The 18150-nt window shown below is 36.3% G+C and overlaps 1 protein-coding gene across 1 annotated transcript; it reads left to right on the forward strand.

Annotated features, from left to right (window-relative positions):
* Positions 1–1313: 1313 nt before the first annotated feature.
* MOR1 (ARM repeat superfamily protein) lies at positions 1314–17159 on the forward strand. Its single transcript, XM_086235441.1, has 54 exons — positions 1314–1649; positions 1745–1850; positions 1963–2086; positions 2558–2637; positions 2729–2906; positions 2997–3061; positions 3165–3247; positions 3430–3515; positions 3696–3809; positions 3971–4090; positions 4780–4882; positions 5075–5211; positions 5517–5582; positions 5688–5805; positions 5919–5953; positions 6187–6258; positions 6379–6486; positions 6588–6693; positions 7422–7534; positions 7644–7731; positions 7896–7996; positions 8196–8303; positions 8410–8515; positions 8594–8673; positions 8754–8903; positions 9013–9088; positions 9259–9383; positions 9472–9582; positions 9662–9811; positions 9984–10058; positions 10147–10228; positions 10303–10418; positions 10505–10606; positions 10686–10760; positions 10853–10948; positions 11034–11135; positions 11231–11332; positions 11445–11627; positions 11751–11862; positions 12005–12081; positions 12162–12241; positions 12791–12853; positions 12977–13103; positions 13308–13434; positions 13559–13632; positions 14233–14391; positions 14496–14654; positions 15043–15140; positions 15247–15403; positions 15487–15603; positions 15717–15812; positions 15943–16014; positions 16132–16384; positions 16480–17159. The coding sequence occupies exons 1-54, from the start codon at positions 1490–1492 to the stop codon at positions 16734–16736; spliced, it is 6030 nt and encodes a 2009-aa protein (XP_086091567.1). The 5' UTR covers positions 1314–1489; the 3' UTR covers positions 16737–17159.
* The last annotated feature ends 991 nt before the right edge of the window (positions 17160–18150 follow it).

An 18150-nucleotide genomic window follows, 5' to 3' on the forward strand; every position in this document is an offset into this window, starting at 1 on the left:
ATTGACATGCTTTCAAATCTTTGTATGCATGCTGACAAGACTACTAAAAGACAATATGCGAGTAGCTTAAATGGATTCAACTTTAATTTTTTTTTTCATTATTAACAATTAGCATTTATGAGATTTGAATTAAAAACTTCCCATAAATAAGAGACTAATGGTCCATTTGACACTATTTTTAGAATTGGCAAAAGCGCTTTTGATTGCGTTTGGCAAAAATTAATAAAAATGTTTATGAGTTATAAAAGTGCTTTTAAATTGTTTTGCATGAAGCACTTCCAAGTGCTTTTGCATAAAGCACTTGAAGTTTTTATAAAAATTTGTATATGTTTATGAGCAGAAACGCTTATAGCAAAAGTGCTATTGATTATAAGCGCTTTTAAAAAGTAGTACCAAACGAGCCCTAAGTGCCATCACTAAACATATATTTATCAACGGATTCAGCTAAAACTTAGCCAAGCATATATTGAGTCTACATTGATAAATTGTCAGTGCAATCAAGCTACATTTGGCACGTCAACTTGATTCTAAAATTAAAATTCTCAAGTCAAACTTATAACCCACTCCCCAATTTAATAGTGTCCTTTACTTGTGATTTATTCAGTTTAAAATTCTTAGGTGATCATTTATATATAATTGATTTAGATTTTCTAAGTTTTCAATTTCTTTTAGTTTTTGGTAGATTACCAATGACCATTTAATGTAGCGGCACTTGTCTCTTCTTTGTGAGGGAGGTATGGAATTAAAATTTCATAGTCTTTGCTTACTAATAGAAAAAAAACTTATTTGGAAGTCAAGTTTGTGGGTTCAACCCGATAACCCAAGCCGAATCCATAAATTTTTTATGGGTTGGGCTTTAACTTCAACCCGCTGGACTTCAGTCCATAAAGCACAATCAAACTCAATTTACGATAAAGTAGATTCAGCCCATAAATGAATTGATGTGCGGGCTTATCGAGCCGCTCGGTCCATAACCACGCTAGTAGTATCTGTTGTGACTTTGTGAATGCTGTTGAGTCGTTAAGAGGCTTGTAAAAGTGAAAACGACACGATACGCACCGGATTGGGATCCAGTGGGTCTCGCTCGGAACTCCATGCCGTGGAGTTCCCGCAAAGCCGGCCTTTAATTTGAAATAAATGGCTGAGATTGCGACACCACAACGGGCAACTTTAAACCCAACGGTGAAACGCTGCCGTTGTGAACCGAGTGAAAATTTGAAAATAAAAAGAAAAAACTGGAACGGCAGAGTCGCAACGTTTCTGCCGTCCAAATAAAGCTAAACAGCAACACTGCGTCATTTTCTCTCTCTCTCTCTCTGTGTTGCCCAGCACTCGTTAAAATCTCTTTTTGTTGTTAAATTAGGTTTTGTTTCAAATTTTCTTGTTCGAAATTCTGGATCCCGATCTGTCTCTGTTCGATCGCACGGTCCTTCGCTTATCTGCATTTGCATAGATCAGATAGTTTAGGGTACAGATAGATTTTTGACAAATGTCGGAGGAAGAGAAATTGTTAAAGGAGGCGAAGAAACTGCCGTGGGATGATCGGCTTTTCCACAAGAACTGGAAGGTGAGGAGCGAGGCCAACATCGACTTGGCCGCCCTCTGTGACTCCATTGCCGATCCCAAAGACCCTCGTCTTCGTGAATTTGGTACGAGTGCACATTCTGTTTCCATTGCTGACTATGAATGATTTAGCTCTGCATTTTGTTTGCTTACAATTTGTTTGTTTGGTTGTTTTGGTTAGGTTCATTTTTTAGGAAGACACTGGCGGATTCCAATTCGCCCGTGCAAGAGAAGGCGCTTGATGCATTGATTGCTTATTTAAGAGCTGCCGATGCTGATGCCGGAAGGTTTACTTTTAATTTTAGTTTTTTTTTTTTGAAATTTTTGAAATTTTTTGGACTTGTTTTCTTATAACCCTTTGCTTGAGTTTGTAATTTCAAAGTCTTATGTATGTTACAGATATGGCAAGGAAGTTTGCGATTCGATTGTGGCAAAATGCCTCACAGGTAGGCCGAAGACGGTTGAGAAGGCGCAGGCTGCATTTATGCTTTGGATTGAATTGGAGGCAGTGGACGCTTTCTTGGTACGTTCTGCCTTTTGGTTTGTTTGATATTAACATGCTGCATTGCCACATTCTAGTTCGAGTCTCACAATTTGGAGTGTTTTCTATACTATGAGAGATTGCATCATTGCAAGTGAGCTCTGATATGATGGGGAGAGAGAGAGAGAGAGAGAGAGAGAGAGAGAGAGAGAGAGTCGTATTGAGTTGGAGCCGGAGATGGTGCTTTGAAAATCAAGCCAGGCATATATACTGGAATCAGTTGTTTCTCTAGTGTCTAAAGAAAATAAAAACATGTGGCAGAAGGGTGAAGGAACACGAACATAGACTGGGATGGAGATTGTGTAGCTTAATGGTGAATGATTTAGTAGTGTGGATTGTAATATCTTTTTATATATTCTATTTGGCGTGCATGGATATAATCATATTTTTCTTTACTGTGATTTGATCAAGAATTTTCTGGGACCTTTACATAGGTTGTGTGGTTTATTGTAGGATGCCATGGAGAAAGCAATAAAAGCCAAAGTTGCCAAAGCTGTTGTGCCTGCAATTGATGTCATGTTTCAGGCCCTAAGGTTTTCCCAAAGAGATTTCTTTGTGTAGTTATTTGCCAATTCCTTTAATTGTTTTCTTTAACTGGTATATGTTATTACTCTGCTGTAATAGTGAATTTGGCGCAAAAATTGTTCCTCCGAAAAGGATTCTGAAGATGCTTCCTGAACTTTTTGACCATCAAGATCAACATGTCCGTGCATCTTCTAAAGGACTTACTCTTGAGCTTTGCCGTTGGATAGGAAAAGACCCCGTAAAATCAATATTGTTTGAGAAGATGAGGGATACAATGGTATGATAAGTATTTTTGTATGTTGAGTGTAATCTTTTTTTCCACTTTTCTGGAAAAAGAATAATTGTATTTTCCTCTTTTTCCTTGAAGAAAAAAGAGTTGGAGGCTGAGCTTGCCAATGTTACAGGGACAGCCAGGCCATCTCGCAAAATCAGGTGAAAACCCTGTTGTTAAATGTGTTAATAACTTGAGTCAGCACACATCTATGTGGTTATATGATTATATCTTAAGCTTGATCGTTTTGTTTCTATTTATTAGATCTGAACAAGACAAGGAGCCAGAAAGGGAAGCTGTTTCTGAAGTTGTTGGTCCTGGTCCTTCTGAGGAATCTACAGCTGATAGTATGTGATTGACTTTTAGGACTTTATGCTTTTCCTTTTTGGAAAATGATATTTTGGTAGATCTTTGTTGTGGTGGGAGAAAGGAAGTTTACATGTCAGGCCTTTAGACATTGCTGTGCCATTATTTATTTTTAATTTTACACATTTTCTCATACTTATGCTGAGTATATCTTGATTGTCAGCTCCTCAGGAGATAGATGAATATGAGCTTGTTGATCCTGTTGATATATTGACTCCTCTCGAGAAGTCTGGATTTTGGGACGGAGTGGTCAGTGTTATCTCCCTATCCTAACATGTAGCTATTTGTGATTCATAATGGATATGAATTTGATGTTGTATTCATCAGAAAATGCAATCTCATATTGTGTATCGTTGTATATAACCCTTTAAGTTATATATGTTCTCTTGCCTGCTGCTTATTGCTGTTAATGTTGCCACTGTGTTCTAGAAAGCTGCAAAATGGTCAGAGCGAAAGGAGGCTGTCGCAGAGCTAACCAAGCTTGCTTCCACTAAAAGAATAGCCCCGGGTGATTTTACAGAAATATGTCGGACGTTAAAGAAGGTATATATTTATTTTTAGTTGAACAAACTATTTTCATCTTCCAACCTCAACATTGTCCTTTGTCAATTACATTGCCAATGTAACAGTACGGGTGATCTACTACATAAATGATTTTTTTATCCTCTCCAATCCCTTTTCAATGGACTATCTTTTTCCCGCAGCTCATAACAGATGTGAACATAGCTGTTGCAGTTGAAGCCATCCAAGCTATTGGAAATCTTGCCAAGGGTTTAAGAACTCATTTTTCTGGGAGTTCACGTTTTCTATTGCCAGGTTTACTTGTAAGTTTGTTTGCTTACTTTTTACCTTAGGAAAGGAAGGAGCATTTACTGGTATAATTTGTTCTGAGAATTGTATGACAAATTTTAAAGTCTCAATGTTTCAAATGTAAAATCAAAGCTCCTATAAAAAACTGTACAAATCAAAGTGATGAAATGAGTTGGTGTGTGGCAATATTAAGCATATGGTTACTTTTGATTGGATGCTTTTTTCAACTAATTTCCTAACCATTTTTAAGGTAGATGGTTCTTAACATGTTGAGTTGAGGTTTTGTTTAAGCCCTGATTATGGCTCTTATGAGGCACGTCCCAAAGCTTAGTTACTTCTAATACCATACCCTTTTAAATCATATTTTATGTCTACAAAAGTTTTGCTTGATTATTTTTTCAATTTAAAATATAAGATTGGCATATGAGGCAGCTTTTATATTTTGCACTCTTGATATTGCCATGCCTGCTCTGACGTTTGGGTGTGGCAAGTTGTTATCCTGCACGAAGGCTACTCCATTACCTTTTTCGTTTACTTTTCTTGTTCATGTGTTATGGATGGTATTGGCCAAACAATCTTCTTGATTAATTTATTTTCACCGTGTGTTTAGCTTAGTATGTTTCTTTTAAAACTATATTATCTACACTGCCGACTAGAAGATCTATAGTTCAGTGGTTGACTATTTTTTGTTAATTTCTTATAGGAAAAATTGAAAGAGAAAAAGCCAACTATGACTGAGGCACTTACTCAAACTCTTCAAGTAATGTATACAGCTGGCTGCTTAAATCTTGTCGACATTGTTGAAGGCAGGTTTTATATTTTACCCAGTAACTTCTGCATCATTTCATATATTACCTAGTAGCTTCTTGATATTGATTATTGCCTGAATTTACTGTTCATGTGTGGGCAAGACATAAACTCTTTCTGCTTAGGATTTGTACTTTACCATCAGTAGGCAGTGGTTGTTTTTAAAGCTTTGTGAATGCTTTTTATTGCAGATGTTAGGACGGCAGTAAAAAATAAAGTGCCTCTTGTGCGTTCATTGACTTTGAACTGGGTGACCTTTTGTATTGAAACAAGTAACAAGGCTGTTGTTCTAAAGTTACACAAGGATTATGTTCCTATCTTTATGGAGGTCAGTGCACCCTTGCCTAAATGTCTGATATGTTTTTTTTTTCACCCGCTTTTGTTGGATTATAGTCTTAATAGCCAATCCAGAACAACTCTATGGCCTATAGTAATCGGTTTGGATTGGCTTACTAATTAAGGAAATAAGTGTACTGACCAAAAATTAAGAAAAAAGTATAGCTTCAAACGTCAAACCTTTTAGAACAACAAATTTGTCTACTTTTAGCATGTATTTAAACTACATTGTGCTTTTTTTTTTTAATTATATAATTGTTTCTAATGGATAAAAATAAAACAATCTGGACCTTCTAGTGCCTCAATGATGGAACCCCAGACGTGAGGGATGCAGCATTTTCAGCTTTGGCTGCAATAGCTAAGGTAGTATTCTCAATGCATTAAAGTGGTTTATGTTTTGAATTTTTAGTCTTGAAATTTAAATACTGACATAATAATCTTCATTTCCACCATGTTCATTTTTTTTAGTCGGTTGGTATGAGGCCGTTGGAGAGGTCACTGGAGAAACTTGATGATGTCAGAAGAAAGAAGCTTTCTGAAATGATTATGGGTTCTGAAGGTGGTACATCCGCTGGTGCAAGCTCAGGTATGTGCTCTTTTTTGGCCCTTGTAGTAACTTTATCTCTGTTTTAGTAGTCCAACTTGTTCAATGGATGTTTTCTCACTTTGTTTCTATACTTCATGATATGACAAATACAGTCCAAAGCTCTGGTTTGACTGCGCCTTCTCTGGTGGTGGGTTTCATCTTGCCTTTCAGTTTACAGTTCAAGCTTCTGTTGTCTATGCTTATAGCGTATGGTGCACATTATAGTTTGGTTGTTATGATGCCTTGTATTGTCTATCATCCCTTGTTATTATATAATTGGACGAGTCCTGTCACATTTTTTCAATTGGCAGATTACTATTTTGGATGCAATACTTTTTGTTTTGTTCCTGAGGGTGTTTAGGTTGACTTAACATTATGCAGACTTCAGACAGTTCGTTTGTTCGAAAGTCAGCTGCAAGTATGCTTAGTGGGAAGAGGCCTGTTCAGCCAGCTGTGAGTTTTATTTAGCTCTTTTTTTTTTTTTTTTTTACTTGTGGTTACCTATTTTGAAACTATCATTGGACTTGTTATCATCATTATGTTTTATGATTGACACAATGATCTTGTTAATAGCCTGGTAAACAAAAAGGGGGAGCTGTTAAATCTGGTGGCAATAAGAAAGGAGATGCAACTGCACCGCTAAAAGCTTCTAAATTAGTTGAACCACCTGAAGACATTGAGGTAACTTACTTTTTGGTCGTCAAAGTGCCCTTTGATTGTCATTTTTCTAGTAATGTTAAAAAGGTGTTTTCTTTACTGTGTTTGGATTGTGAATGTTGCAGCCAGGGGAAATGAGTCTTGAAGAAATCGAAAGCAGATTAGGTTCTCTCATACAAGCAGATATTGTCTCTCAATTGAAGAGCACTGCATGGAAAGAACGGCTTGAAGGTTGGTGATGATACTGGTTCATTGATGAATATGATTATGACTTGAAAAGCATATGCTTCTTGTTTTTAAAATTATTTATCTATATATGGTTTTATTAGCACTAAAAGATTAATATCAAGACAAAGCTCATTTGAATATGTTTCATATGTTCAATGGTGATAGCATCTAGAATTCTCTATGATGAAGTGGCATATGGTTTTGAGCTTTTAATTTTGTTTATGGATGCTCTTGGGATTTGCTTGTGTAATTGTGTGCAATGTGCATTAAGTAATTACTCCTAATTGTCGGTTTATGAGTGTCTTGAACTGTCACTTATTTCATCTGTTGGTAGCCTAATGTCATGAATTTATATCATGATCTAGGTACTGAAGTTGTGTTTTCCCGTTTTTCTCCTTCTGAAGTTTTCTTATGCTGATAAGGAGTTGCATTCCCAGTAGCAAAGATACCATGAATACTACCAATCGTTCAATGATGTTGCTTCATTTATATTAAAAGACATTTTTTCTTCAGTTGAAATAAGGGTTCATGATATTTGAAAACCAGTAGTTTCATGTGACTTCATTCCATTACATTATATATGTAAGGGTTTCTCCAATGGGAGTTTAAATTTTGTGTCGTTGATGGATGATGCGTTTTATGGTCCATTGATGTGGTGGTTGGTTGTTCCCATGTTTTACTTACAATATTCTGATTGAATTTATTATAACCATTATTTGATTTTGTTGCAGCAATATCCTCATTTAAACAACAAGTGGAAGGTTTCCAGGACATTGACCAGTCAGTTGAATTATTAATTCGTTTACTTTGTGCTGTCCCTGGTTGGAGTGAAAAAAATGTTCAGGTATTTTATGGTTTTGAATTTGTTGCAAGACAGATTTAACAATGTCTTTTGTTGTTGATTACTGTTTTGGTTGAAAAAATTATGAAAACATGTATTGTTTGTGATGCAGGTTCAGCAACAGGTTATTGAAGTTATTACCTACATAGCTTCGACTGCAAAGAAATTTCCTAAGAAATGTGTAGTACTTTGTCTTCCGGGTGAGTGTTCTTTAATTTAAATTACACATCAGGATTTGGGGATTGGTTTGCTTTATCTCTCTCTCTCTCTCTCTCTCTCTCTCTCTCTCTCTCTCTCTGTGGTTGTTCTGGATGGACAGATGGTCCTCAATTCTAGCATTCAATTGTGTTGTGTACGTTGACAGGTTTAAGCGAACGAGTCGCAGATATTAAGACCCGGACTCATGCCATGAAGTGCCTCACTACTTTCTCTGAAGCTATAGGTCCAGGATTTATTTTTGAAAGAGTAAGTTCTGTTGTTATTCTTCTAATGATCATCATTTGCTGTGTAGAATTTTGTTTGTGCTTTTTAGTGCAAACTTTTGTGTTATACTTTTTTCTGGATGCCTTTTTTGCTTGAGCTGGGCCGCTTAATCTTCTTTTTATGAGCATGTGATTTATTTGCTTGGTCTCCAGTAATTGTTTGGAATTTCTGTTTGTTGTAGCTTTATAAGATTACGAAAGAGCACAAGAACCCTAAGGTTCTTAGCGAGGGAATATCATGGATGGTTTCAGCAGTTGAAGATTTTGGTGTCTCACATGTGAAACTTAAGGTCTTTAGAGCTCTATTCTGACCTGCTGATTTTGTTTACTATCATCATTTTTAGTAATAAATTATTAATTTAGTTATTTATGTAAAGACAATATTCTGTTTTACAGGATTTGGTGGATTTTTGTAAAGAAACTGGACTACAGTCCAGTGCTGCTGCTACTAGGAATGCTACTATTAAGCTTTTAGGCGCTATACATAAATTTGTTGGTCCAGGTGACTAGTCATTTTAGTCTGAACGTTCCATATACCTCAGTTTTATTTTAGCGCTTCTAAGATTATTTCTCTTTGCAGATATTAAAGGGTTTCTTGCGGATGTCAAACCTGCACTGCTTAGTGCACTGGAAGCGGAGTATGAAAAAAATCCATTTGAGGTATTCCAAGTTGATAGTCAAAGTTGCATGCATCATTCTTTGGGGTTTAGGGTTAACCTATGTCCTATATTATCTTCCAGGGTGCTTCTGTGGTTCTGAAGAGAAATGTTAGGGCAACAGAATCTACTTCATCTGTCTCTGCTGGTGGGATAGACAGCCTTCCACGTGAAGATATTAGTGGAAAGATCACGCCTACTCTGCTGAAGAACTTGGAGAGTCCTGATTGGAAGGTCTTGTTTTCGCATTATGTTATTTCTGTATGTTTTGTGTGGTTGTTGTTTTAAGAAACTTGTCATTACTTAGAGCCATATTGAATGTGCTTATTTTTCCATTTTCCAGGTTCGCTTGGAATCAATTGAAGCTGTAAATAAAATTTTAGAAGAGTCTAATAAGCGCATCCAGCCAACTGGAACTGGTACAATGCTATCATGCATGGTTTTCCTGTGCTTCTAAACTTATTAAATATGTTCTTTTTAACTTCTTTTTTGGAGTTTTGGGGGATTTGACATTTAAAATTGTTTTCCTGCTTCTACGTAATGGTCTCCATTCAATTTCCTGAAACCATTTTAATTTTGGACCTGCCAGTGGAGTTATTTGGTGCCTTAAAGGGGCGCTTATATGATAGCAATAAGAACTTAGTCGCAGCAACTTTGACAGCTATTGGTAATGTTGCATCTGCAATGGGGGCACCAGTTGAAAAGTCCAGCAAGGTTTGTTTATTTCTAAATCGGCAAGTTCTGACATTCCTTGTCTGTTTCGTAAGATAGTTGGACCTTAGCATGAATTGTTTACTTGCAGGGCATTCTGTCAGATATTTTGAAATGTCTAGGAGACAATAAGAAGCATATGAGAGAATGCACTTTAACTACGTTAGACTCATGGCTCTCTGCTGTTCATCTTGATAAAATGGTAACTATTTTTATCTCTACTTGTGTTTTGAAATTCTAGTCTCATGTCAGATAATTTTAACAGTGTCACATTGTTGTAGGTTCCTTATATCACAGCAGCTATAACAGAGCCCAAGCTTGGTGCAGAAGGGCGCAAAGATCTTTTTGAGTGGTTGACAAGGCAGCTTTCAGGGTTAAGTGATTTTTCTGATGCTGTGCATCTTCTGAAACCAGCATCCTCTGCTATGACGGTAAATTTTAATTGTGAAAAAGTTATTTATGATGATAAATTCTTGGCTTAATTGTTTTACCCCATCCATCTATCCATCCATCCGTTGAAGCACATCATACATATAAAGCATAACTGAATACACACATATTACTCGCTCCTGAAATTACTTGAATCTCTGGAACCTCTTATAGGATAAATCCTCAGATGTTCGTAAAGCAGCAGAGACATGCATTGTTGAAATTTTGAGAGTTAGCGGACATGAAACAGTAAGGGTGCTAGAAACCTCTGGTGCTTTTTTCTATTCTTGTGACAATTGATATCTTTTCATTTTATTTGCTTATGTTATTGGTTCAGGTTGAGAAGATATTGAAAGATATTCATGGGCCAGCCTTGGCTCTTATTGTTGAACGGTTGAAGCCTTATGGGTCTTTTCAAGGTGTGTTTGTTGATTAATTGGCTCTGTTGTTTTTTCTTGTGATGCTTTAAACTAATTTTATTGTTTCCTCTTAGAATCTTTTGAACCGGCCAGAGCAATACTGACGGGCCCAACATCCAAAAGCATTTCTAAGGCTGGAAAATCTGCTTCCAATGGAGTTTTGAAGCATGGAACCAAAACTATATCTTCAGTATGCCCCTGATGTACTTTACAGAATTTTTTTATTTATTTGTGTTGTAATGAGCATATTAATTGATTATCTCATGAACTACAAAGAGGGCCATTGCAACGAGGGGATCGAGGCCAGATTCAATACTGTCTGTCCAAGATATAGCTGTACAATCACAGGCCTTGATAAATGTTAAAGATTCAGTTAAGGTATATATGGAAATTGCATGGAATTTTGAACTTGTATGCTAATTTTGAGTATGGTGATGAATTATCATTTTTACTGCAGGAGGATAGGGAGAGAATGGTGGTTCGGAAGTTCAAGTTTGAAGAGCCACGAATAGAACAGATTCAAGATCTTGAGGTTTGTATTTGCACAGAGTTCACTTAACAATTTATTGTTTTTGCCATTGTCATTGATTTATGTGAGAATTTATGCCTGTGCATCTTATGCAGAATGATATGATGAAGTTCTTTAGAGAGGATTTGCATAGGCGGCTTCTTAGTACTGATTTTAAGAAGCAAGTTGATGGGCTTGAGATGCTGCAGAAGGTATTTTTCTCTCATTCTTAATTTCTTGATTTGTTTTGAATATGCCAATGCATAGTTTTACAATTAATTTATGGATTCATTTCAGGCACTTCCAACCATTAGAAAGGAAGTTATTGAAGTTTTGGATATACTGTTAAGGTGGTTTGTCTTACAGTTTTGTAAATCAAACACAACTTGCCTGTTAAAGGTGTGGTATAATTATTTTTATCCATTCTTCCTTTGTTTTTATGTTTTATGGTTCTAGGTGTGTTGCATTCTAACTACCTCTGTTGTGATTTGTAGGTGCTGGAATTTCTTCCTGACCTTTTTGACGCCTTCAGGGATGAGGCATACACGTTGAATGAGCATGAAGCAGCCATATTCATTCCATGCTTGATAGAGAAGGTTTCTATTCTGCTAAAATTTGATTGCATGACTTTGGAAGCACATGAACATTTCTCTATTTAATAAAAGGCTCAAACTGTACTCACGAAAAAATGCTGATCATATGCTGCAGCTCGGTCATAACATTGAGAAAGTACGAGAAAAAATGCGGGAGCTGACCAAACAAATTGTTCAGGCATATACAGCAGCAAAGAGTTTCCCTTATATTTTGGAGGGATTGCGTTCTAAGAACAATCGTACTCGAATTGAGTGTGTTGATCTTGTAGGGTATTTGATGGATCATCATGGAGCTGAGGTAAAAGTAGATATTATTTTTCCTTTTTTTGTTGTTGTGTTTTTCTGTTTTATATACACTTGTATAGGATACTTTTTCGATCTGATTGCAGTATAGGATGCTTACATCTCTTTATTCTGACAGATTAGTGGACAATTAAAATCTTTGCAAAGTGTTGCAAGCTTGACAGCCGAAAGAGATGGTGAAATTAGGAAGGCTGCTTTAAATACACTTGCTACTGGTTATAAGATTCTTGGTATGTCATGAGACCTAAGCATTGTAAAGTTTTCCGCCATAACATGAAAATAATAGAGAATATCCACCAAGGGTATTTGTTGATATGTTCTCTTATCAATCAATCTGTTTACATGTTTGTTTGTTTTTTTTTTTAATTCTAGGTGAGGACATATGGAGATACGTCGGGAAGCTAACAGATGCTCAAAAAAGCATGTTAGATGATCGGTTTAAGTGGAAGGTCTGTATATAATTGTGCTTTCAATTAAGTATGTACTGTGATTTGTTTCTGTTTCCATTAATCAGAATGATTTTTTTTAGGTTCGAGATATGGAGAAAAAGAAGGAAGGAAAGCCTGGCGAAGCAAGGGCTTCTATGAGGCGCTCTGTCAGGGAATTTGGGTACATGCTTTCAATGTTTCTTTAGCAGCATAATGTTGTTGTTGTTTACTGCTTCTAATCTCTAAATTTCTGCATTTAGGTTGTTGAATATTTAATAGTAACCTAAGTAGTATTCAGCTTACATGCTAAAAAGAAGATAGAGAAATTATTTGTATTTTTCTTTAGCTCTTATAAGTATATATCACTTCTGTTCTTAGAAAGAAGGAACACCATAGACTAGAAAGTCTTGTTTTGAAAGAAGAGGAAACTTTTTTACTAAACTGCACAAACTGCCACTCCCATTAATTATATTGTTAGTTTTTTTGCTAACAATTGTTTCATTAGTTTATTATTTCTTATAAGTATATATCACTTATCTGTTCTTAGAAAGAAGGAACACCATAAACTAGAAAGTCTTGTTTTGAAAGAAGAGGAAACTTTTTACTAAACTGCACAAACTGCCACTCCCATTAATTATATTGTTAGTTTTTTGCTAACAATTGTTTCATTAGTTTATTATTGCTTAATTATGGTGGCCTAAACTTTGATATTTTCTTGATTTGTTATTAGGTCTGATGTAGCAGAGCAAAGTGGGGAGGTTACACGATCTGTTTCTGGTCCAATACTTTCTAGGTATTTCAAATCTTGCAATCCCATTTGTCTATTATATGTTTAATTTCTCTCATAAAAAATATACCTTTAATTCTTTTATAGTGTAATTACTGTTCCAATTATTTTGTTATATCATTCTTCTAGGAGAAACCATGGTCACCCTGAGCTGCACATGGAGAGGCAACTGATGCCCCGTGTACTTACTGGTGCCAACGGCCCAACAGACTGGAATGAAGCTTTGGATATCATTTCTTTTGGTTCTCCGGAGCAGGTATGCAACTTATTTTGTTTAGTTGTTATTTTGTATTTGGTAATCAAAGAGATGTATGCTGTGGCTGCTTGTTGTGCACGTTTCATGTTACCTACTTTCACTTTGGTTTGCAAGTGGTTTGGTGTTTGCATGTTCCTTTTATCTTCCCTATGTAATTTCTTTCAAATGAAGAACATGCTCTGACCAAGTATGCCTGTGTTCCAGTCAGTTGAAGGAATGAAGGTTGTGTGTCATGAATTGGGACAGGTGAGTAATGATCCGGAAGGCAGTGCAATGGATGAACTAGTGAGGGATGCAGATAGACTTGTTTCTTGCTTAGCAAATAAGGCAAGTTCAAAAACAGTTCAATTTGATCGCAGATGCTGCCCCGTCTGCCCTTGCCCTTTTCATTTGAACTCTGGTTTTCATTGAAACTTACTGACCTTTGTCCTTCATTTTATTCTTCAAATAGGTAGCCAAGACTTTTGATTTCAGTTTGACAGGAGCTTCATCTAGGTCATGTAAATATGTCCTGAACACTCTTGTGCAGGTAAATTTATTATCCTTTATTGTGTGAGTTTCATTCATGCTCACATTGATGCAGGACTAACACAAGTAGGTGTTTCCTATGACCATGGTGGGATTAGAATGGTATAAATTTTTAGAAATAGAATATTTTTAGAGGACAATAGGTGTATATGGCTGCTGTAACTTTAGAGAAAGAAATGTGATGGGGAAGAATGCAGAAAGAAAAGAGAAAGGAAGGTAGTGGAGATACCAAGGCACCTAAACTTCAACAACACTTAAATTTAATTCATTCAAGAAGACTCATTAAATATTATAGAAAGATTCAAAGACTCATTATTTAATAGGATACTTTTAGAAAACTGAAAGACAATTAAATTGACACTTGATGTTAACTCCAGACTCTTTGACTTATTTATTTATTTTTTACTTACTGATTTTACACTACCATGGACATTTCATTTTAGACTCAAAAGTCCTTATTGTTAACTTCCAAAGGGTATACTTCTTTTTTAACCAACCAGTTGCTATTGCATCACATGTGATCTAAATTTACCATGTAAAATATTATACCCTTGAAGGAACTTTTTTGCCTTAAAATACTGATTTATGGATTTTGCTGCAGACATTTCAAAATAAAAGACTTGCTTATGCTGTCAAGGAAAGTACTCTTGACAGTCTTATTACTGAGCTGCTGCTGTGGCTTTTGGATGAGAGAGTTCCCCGTATGGATGATGGAAGCCAACTTCTGAAAGCCCTGAATGTCTTGATGCTAAAGATTCTGGTTAAGATTTGCTTGTTTTTGCTTTGCTTCCCCACCCCAACCCCCTCCACCCCCAGCAATTTTTGGTCTATCACAACAGTCATAACTTGTTATTGTAAATGCAGGATAATGCAGATCGAACTTCGTCCTTTGTTGTTCTCATCAATCTGTTACGCCCTTTAGATCCCTCAAGATGGCCATCACCTCCATCGAATGAAACATTTGCTACCAGGAACCAGAAGTTTTCTGATCTGGTCGTCAAATGTTTAATCAAACTTACAAAGGTATATTTCGCACTTGGCCTTCTATTCATGAGTTGTGTCATCTGCCAAAAAAATTTCCCTTGTGCACGTGCATATGTCTGGTGCATGTCTTAAATTGTAATTGGCTTATTTATCCAAGAACTCTTGAACTTGTTAATAGTATTCTTAAAGTTGAACCTTATTTAAAGTGACTTTAAATTTTTTTGCTTATTTCCTTAGAAGGTTAGTACTTGTGTAAGGCAGTAACTAGAATTTACAGCTTCTGCTTTTGTTGATTGTTAGTCCTTAGTTGTGAGTCTTGTAACAGCATTGCCGTTGGATGAATGGCGCTGTGTGCTTGTAAAGGTTGGTCGTTCTATGGGTTAGATAATCGTTTGATTTTTCTCAAATCGACTTTTCTTTGCTGTAGGTTCTTCAAAGCACCATATATGATGTCGATCTGGATCGCATCCTTCAAAGCATCCATTTATACCTACAAGACTTGGGGATGGAAGAAATCAGGAGAAGGTATCTTTCAAAGAACCTCCCCCCCATCCCCCCTCTCCTCTCTCCTGGTTGCTTCATATGCACTGATTTCTGTTCTCCTGTCCTGTGTTAATTAAAATCTTAATAGAGCTGGTGCCGATGACAAGCCATTGCGTATGGTGAAAACTGTTCTGCATGAGCTTGTGAAGCTTCGTGGAGCTGCAATTAAAGGCCATCTTTCTATGGTTCCTATAGACATGAAACCACAACCAATTATTCTTGCCTACATTGATCTTAATCTTGAGGTAATAATTGAATTAAGCAGTCCAGTTTTTATTTATTCTGGGACTCGCATTTATCTTTTATTGCCTTTTGTACAACTTGGCAGACTTTAGCTGCAGCAAGGATGTTGACATCAACTGGGTCTGGGGGGCAAACTCATTGGGGTGATTCAGCAGCCAACAATCCTTCATCAGCCACACATTCTGCTGATGCACAGTTAAAGGTATTGTTGCAACCTTGTTTTACTTTATCAAACTCATTTGTTAGTTCTTGTGGTTCTTCACACAATTATAATATTCTGTTTTAAGAATATTTTTGGCTCTATTCCACTTTCAGCAAGAACTAGCTGCCATATTTAAGAAGATTGGTGACAAGCAGACTTGCACCATTGGTCTATATGAACTATATCGCATAACACAACTCTACCCAAAAGTAAGTAATTGATTTTTCAATAGCTTTTTGGGAGGTATGTGCTTGATTTTAGTTTTTGCCTGGTGTAGGACATTTCATTGGTTTCTCATCCTAGATCTTCTGTTTTTGAAGTTTGTAATATTTTTTTCAGGTCGATATATTCTCTCAGCTACAAAATGCTAGCGAGGCTTTCCGGACATATATTAGAGAGGGTTTGACACAGGTCAGTATCATCATTACTACCAGTAAAATGTACCAGCTCGTGTGACAACTGATGATTCCTGAAAAAGTAATTCAGTTTTCTTTTCCATAAAAATAAAACCTCTTCTTTTCATTACAGATGGAGAAGAATGCTGCAGCTGGAAGGACGCCATCAAGTTTGCCAATGCCGACTCCTCCCCCAGCTTCTCTAGGTGTTTCTTCCCCTGAATTTGCACCCCTGTCCCCTGTACACACAAATTCCATAATTGATTCGAAATCATTGAATGTGAAATCTGAACCAACTAGCTTTAATCTACCACCGTCATATGCTGAAAGAGGTCTCACCGAAAACTCAATGGTGGACCAAAGGAATGAGAGATATATTAGTGGAGGTAATTTGTGTTATTGTTTTTGCTTTCTCTCTCTTGCATCTCTGCTTATTTTTCTAGTTGACCTTAATGACCTTACACTGTCTTGGGAACTGCAGTGACCAGTGGGACCTTAGATGCGATTAGAGAACGGATGAAGAGCATGCAATTAGCAGCAGCTGCTGGGAACCTGGATTCAGAAACTAGGCCATTAATGTATGTGAATGACAACGTAAACCAGGGTCTCTCTGGTCAAAGTCCTCGTGCATCAGAGAATCCCCTCCAAAGTGGGGTTCTCCCAATGGATGAGAGGGCATTATCTGGGCTTCAAGCCCGGATGGAAAGACTTAAAAGTGGGACAATTGAACCTCTTTAAAACGAAGAGTTTTGCTAATACAAAGCGAATTTCTTGAGCATTTGTCTTATCACCCTATCACACCTCCATTCTTGTAAATGCCAGGGAGGCGATGCTGTGCAAACTCCGTTGCAACTTCAGTACTGGTGGCTCATGACACATCTGTGGATGTTGTGGTGGAGTTTTTGGGAATTAGGCCGTCTTGCGCTATTGGCTTATTGTATACTGCACTCGTGTGTCTAGCAATTTGGCATTTGTATATTGTAGAAGGGGCTCTTGGGGGAAATATGCGTTGTTGATTTTATTTAACTATTGATCACATTTAGAAGATCCTGAAATTTTTGGCAGAGTTTTTGGGATGTAGCATTGTCGTGTGCTACTGGATTATTTTATACTGCAATAGCTTGTCTTGCAATTTGGCATTTGTATATTGTTTTTGAAGCATTGAGTCCTTGAATTATGCCTCCTTGCATTTATTTAATACTAGTGTACACAACTTTTTCTTAATCCATACACGGTTTGGTTGCTGAACCGTTCCCAACCCTAAAGAACACAACTATATTTTGTACTTACAGAAATTCACATATAGAATTTTATTAGAGGTTTAAACACTTTCAACTTTGTTAGAGTTAATTTGGTTGGTAGACTAATAGTTAAGTTGGTATGCACGAAAAGGTATTTAACTCGTTAATTTGTAGTTTATTCTATATTTATCGTGAAGTTGCATAGTTGCATACATACCCGCAAGTTGGTGGCTACGGATCACATATAAAAATAGGCTTAACGAATATTTTGCGCCTTCAACTATGAATCTATGATCCAAGTGTTAAATTGTCCCTCAAATGAAAATTTTGGTTAATTAGCATTAAACTTTTGAAAATAGGCTAATGCAGACCATTCAATCAATATCAATATCACAAGTGTCCATCCAATCAATATCATATTCCTTTGGCAAATTAATGGAAATATGGATTGGAATTTGGGAAATTGATAGAACAAGCTATATTAACCTATATTCAAGATCGCTTGATTAACTAAAATTTTAATTTAAAAGGCAATTTGACAGGTGGGTCATAGTGTGAGAATAAAAAACTATTAAATCGTAAGACGTATATGTTTTATCTAAGTTGTATTTTAATTTTTGCTATGGAGAATATTGAGTTATTAATTTAACTTATAAATTAAAAATTCAAATAGAGAACCAAATATATAATATCGATTCAACCTTTTATCAACTAATGATAAACTTAGAAAGATACTCGTCATGAACTTTGAAAAGACTAAGAAGTTCCCTAATTCTGCTTAAAGCAAAATTAAATTGGACTGGTTAATATAATTCAATAATAATATTTTCATGTTTATTGCTCCGGATATTTATCCACACACACACACAGCCACTATCACCGCACGCGCACCGTCAACATCACTTCATTAT

Source organism: Dryas octopetala, chromosome 3, assembly GCF_963921425.1.
Source record: "Dryas octopetala chromosome 3, drDryOcto1.1, whole genome shotgun sequence".
Taxonomy (NCBI): Eukaryota; Viridiplantae; Streptophyta; class Magnoliopsida; order Rosales; family Rosaceae; genus Dryas; species Dryas octopetala.

Bases quoted from the DNA above. Each gene is read 5' to 3' on its own strand.
- MOR1 (XM_086235441.1), top strand. From the start codon at position 1,490: ATGTCGGAGGAAGAGAAATTGTTAAAGGAGGCGAAGAAACTGCCGTGG. The intron at 8,304-8,409 runs GTCTTTAGAGCT...TCTGTTTTACAG, and splicing joins TCTCACATGTGAAACTTAAG to GATTTGGTGGATTTTTGTAA. The intron at 12,854-12,976 runs GTATTTCAAATC...TCATTCTTCTAG, and splicing joins TCTGGTCCAATACTTTCTAG to GAGAAACCATGGTCACCCTG.